Source organism: Esox lucius, chromosome 17, assembly GCF_011004845.1.
Source record: "Esox lucius isolate fEsoLuc1 chromosome 17, fEsoLuc1.pri, whole genome shotgun sequence".
In the NCBI taxonomy this organism is placed as follows: Eukaryota; Metazoa; Chordata; class Actinopteri; order Esociformes; family Esocidae; genus Esox; species Esox lucius.
In genome coordinates this window covers 39,678,059-39,682,301 of record NC_047585.1, presented here as the reverse complement: position 1 = coordinate 39,682,301, position 4,243 = coordinate 39,678,059, and the positions used below count along the sequence as shown (strand labels likewise).

At 40.1% G+C, this 4,243-nt stretch overlaps 1 protein-coding gene across 2 annotated transcripts; it reads left to right on the top strand.

Annotated features, from left to right (window-relative positions):
• Positions 1-290: 290 nt before the first annotated feature.
• Positions 291-2,128, top strand: LOC114828915 (hepatic lectin). Of its 2 annotated transcripts, XM_029114179.2 has the most exons (2): positions 291-807; positions 871-2,128. In XM_029114179.2, the coding sequence occupies exons 1-2, from the start codon at positions 349-351 to the stop codon at positions 1,309-1,311; spliced, it is 900 nt and encodes a 299-aa protein (XP_028970012.1). In that variant the 5' UTR covers positions 291-348; the 3' UTR covers positions 1,312-2,128. The 2 variants fall into 2 exon arrangements, with proteins under 2 accessions (XP_028970012.1, XP_028970011.1); XM_029114178.2 differs by having other exon boundaries at positions 291-2,128.
• The last annotated feature ends 2,115 nt before the right edge of the window (positions 2,129-4,243 follow it).

Below are 4,243 nucleotides of genomic sequence, written 5' to 3'. Positions count from 1 at the left end.
GTGTTCTCTTAATTTTTGTAGTTCAAATTGAGAACATGAGAACCGGCAGAAACTCAGTTAAACCAAACATTAGTTACGATTAAAGAGAACATGGATTATTGCAGGGTACCTTTGATTACTAAATATTCTGTATTTTATTAATTTAAAAAAGAACAGTAAATCACAAAACAAAGAGGAACTGAAACGAATAAATGGTAGCTTGGAATGGTGTCACTTCCATTTTTAAGAAACTATTATTGGAATCTAAATGCATTCATATGCAGTCGTAGTTATTAAATATTCTACTGCTCTCATATCAGAGCATTGAGAGAATCTGTCAGTTAAAATTCTCAGAGACGCTTGTAGACAATGGCTGTGTCTAATGAAATCTATGCCAATGTGGAGATTGACTACGAAGAAAATGAGGCAGATGATGGGATTGAAGATATTTATTCCAATGTAGACATTATTTATTCTCAGTACTCTGGAAATAAGACAAAGGACCTCACCCCAAAGAGAGTACCACTGGCTACGTACCCAGGTTCTGAGAGCACAAAGTGGAAACCCACCAGAACTGGTGTCGTGTGTCTGGGACTGTTGTCCTTCCTCCTACTGGCTGGAATCATAGGCCTGTTAGTCTGCTACATCAGAGTGACCCACAGTTTGAAGGAGAAAATCTTCCTATTTGAAACCAACTCCACGGCTGAACGAGACCAGTTCCAGGACAGATACAGTGCCATGACTGAGGAGAGGGACCAGCTCCAGGCTGAACGAGACCAGGTCCAGGCCAGATACAGTGCCATGACTGAGGAGAGGGACCAGCTCCAGGCTGAACGAGACCAGGTCCAGGCCAGATACAGTGCCATGACTGAGGAGAGGGACCAGCTCCAGGCTGAGAGAGAAAATCTCAGGGCAAATCTCTCCTTCATTTCTCAACAAATACAACAGGGTTGGGTGTATTTCAGCTCCAGTTGGTACTTCATCTCCACTGCAAAGAAAACCTGGGAAGACAGCAGACGGGACTGTGTGGGGAGAACCGCAGACCTGCTGGTCATAAACAGCTTGGAGGAACAGGTCTTCATCCACGGATTGAAGAAGGAGGGATTCTGGATCGGTCTGACTGACAAATATCAAGAAGGAAAGTGGATGTGGGTGGACGGTACAGAACTGACCACTGGGTACTGGGACAGTGGACAGCCAAACAGTCACGGAGGCACGGATGAGGACTGCGTTGCGAAATGGTTGGAAAAATCTGCCGCAGAGAAGAGTTGGCACGATGTATCTTGCAACCAACAAGTTTTTTGGGTATGTGAGAAAATGGGCTACCTGTAACTGAACTGTAAATAAAATCAGTAAATGTACTTCCTTTATATGGGATTTCAATCTACTGAGGAGGATTGTGTTGCGAAATGGTTGAAACCATCTTCCCAAAAGAAGAGTTGGCATGATGTATCGTGCAATGAATTGCTCTTTTGGATGTGTGAGAAAATGCTTCAGCTGTGACTGAACTGTAATCAGAATGATTCAGTACAACATATTTGATTTTTTTTCCACAGACTGTTCTGCAAATAGATACTGAAGAGACAAGTCAATTAAGGACAAATTCGTATTCGACAAGTCAATAACAAATTTGTTTTTGCAAATTAGTTTTTTTCATTACAGACCAGTGTGATGTGACAAATGCTGGTATTATCAGAGGATTTTAACATTACAGATTTGAGTGACATTCATTTCTTGACAAAGAAATACAATGATATTTCCAAAAAAAGGGAAATAAATAGATTGAGAGGCTTTGTGAACCTTTTGATGTTGTATGATTAACCTCAGAAGATGTAACTTATTTGTAGGGAGACCAACTGATTTGGCAAAGCAATTTCAAATAGCTAGCTAATGACACCATTACCATTTGTTTGTTGATCTTTTAGCTTGCAGCTCAAGTTTCAACATAACCACTTCTGAGGTTAATCTGGCTGTATAAGACATGCTTTTCCTACTATTAGTTTTGCCTCATTTTGAAATGTTTTCAAGCCAAGGAAAATGAATGAATCTTACCTCTCTAAAGTTACAACCCTCTGGTGATTCTGAAGGGAATGTTGCTGTAGTCCATAAATAAGGCCATAATTGCAAATTAAAATGTGTTCATAATTGACTTGCCTTTCAAGTGGTAATGTCCTCTTTAACATGTTGGCTTTATACTCAAAATATTTTAACTTTTTTAATAACTTTAGTAGAAGTACAAGCTTCAAATATTTATATATTTTTTTTAGCAGCACAACACACCACATGCATTACAGATGGTTGACAGGTTATTTTTAATAATGAATGCATGTGTTTACCTGACTTTATTGGATATCTCTGGTTTTCTTTGCTTATATCCAGTGTTATACTAGAGGGTTCCCCTAAAACAGGGGTTTCCAATCCCCTAATTTCTGAGAGGAAAGATATTGCAACATTTCTTGAATTGCTGGGTAAAAAGTGATCTGTTATTCTAATCTATTCCATCACAAATTAGCAATTATTTAGGCTGGAAACAAGAAGTGAAATGCTGTCTCAAGATACAATGTTCATTGGATATTGGAATATCCTTTATTTTGTTATAATATTCTGAAAATGAATGAAGACCTTCAACATTCGATGACTTAAAGAAATATGATTTTGCTTAACTGCATATCATGTGACAGGTAGTGTCAACTGATCTTTCTGGAAATCATAATATCTGTATTCATTTGAGGTTTTGATATAAATAAATAAAAACTTTTGCTGGTGTAATTTGTAATTTATTTACCCTCAACACCTCAGCCCTTGTCAAAAAGGCACAGCAGCGCCTCTACTTTTTGAGGAGGCTGAAGAAAGCCTGTCTGTCCTCCAAGATCCTTGGGAACTTTTCCGCTCCACAACTGAGATCATTCTGACTAATTGTGCCACAGTGTGGTTTAACGGTTGCTCTGTTGCCGATCGGAAGTCCAGGCAACAGGTAATGAAAACCGCCCAGCACATCAGTGGTGCCCAGCTCCCAGCCATCGTAGACCTCCAGCACAAGCGGTGTCTGCAGAGGGCATGCGGGATCATCAGGGACCCTTCACATCCATCCCTCAAACTGTTTGCCCTCCCTCCATTAGGCAAGCGGTACAGGTCTCTTCGTTCCCGCACCAGCAGGCTCAGGAACAGTTTCTTTCAATCTACTGTAACCTGTTTAACTCTGTGACCAATCACTATCACTGCTGCTATCCTTGCATCTCAGTTGCATATGCACATTGCACATTCAATTTGCCTCGACTGCACACATAGAATGGTACGTAGAATTTACACTTGTAACCCGCACAGCTATTAGCCCACCTTTCTGCCCCCCTCTATTTGCCTTAATTGCACATTCAGTATTGCCATTTGTACTGCCTTTGCCTTCCCTGCACATCTACACATTCTACTTGTAATATACATATACTTAGTACTTGTAAATTTCCTGCCCTCTTCTATTTGCACTTCTGGTTACATGCTAACTACATTTCGTTGTACTGTATTTGTACTTAAAGTTGAATCTAGTCTAATCTACATGATAAGGTAGGGAGGATGACATTTGTCAAAAGTGAAAACAGGGATCCTGGGAAACAAGGTGGTGTACCCCTGTGCTGAGAGAACTGCCAATTGAAAACACATGAAAATTCAATGGTGTAGTCCCCTACAGGAATATATCATTTTAAACACAATTGTAACTAAAAGTAACTGTGAGCAGTGTAGGGACTACCAGGCAGACAGGTAGTTTTGTTCCAATCGTGGAGAGGGAACTATTTTATTAGAAGGTGCAGGCAAAAAGAGTGGTCAGAAGTCAAAATCCAGTAATTCAAGAATGCACACAGACAAAGGTACACATGGGCTAAGGCAAATCCTCGACCAAGGACTATGAAAAATACAAGGTCAAACCCGGTAAGTCAAAAAATACTATAGATAAGCTCTGTGACAAAGGCTCAGTATGTAGTAAAAATGTACAATACCTCAGAAGTGACCAAGAAACAAACTGGTCTCAGGGGACTACGTAGACTATTTTACGTAAATCCATGGCACCCGATTTCGTGTGATATGTTACTTTAGGTTACATTACAATGCGCTACCAAAACGTAAAATACCTTACAAATTGGCTAAAATGTGTTATGAACGCTCATGTGTTAAGAAAGCTATTAAAGTGTATAATATGTTACGAATGCCGTGTTTCAAACCAGCAACATTCAGCTCTGAAGGCAGGCATCCAACCCCCTGCTCCACACAGGGA

What these genes read in the sequence shown, in the direction of transcription:
- LOC114828915 (XM_029114178.2), top strand. Translation starts at nt 349, where the DNA reads ATGGCTGTGTCTAATGAAATCTATGCCAATGTGGAGATTGACTACGAA.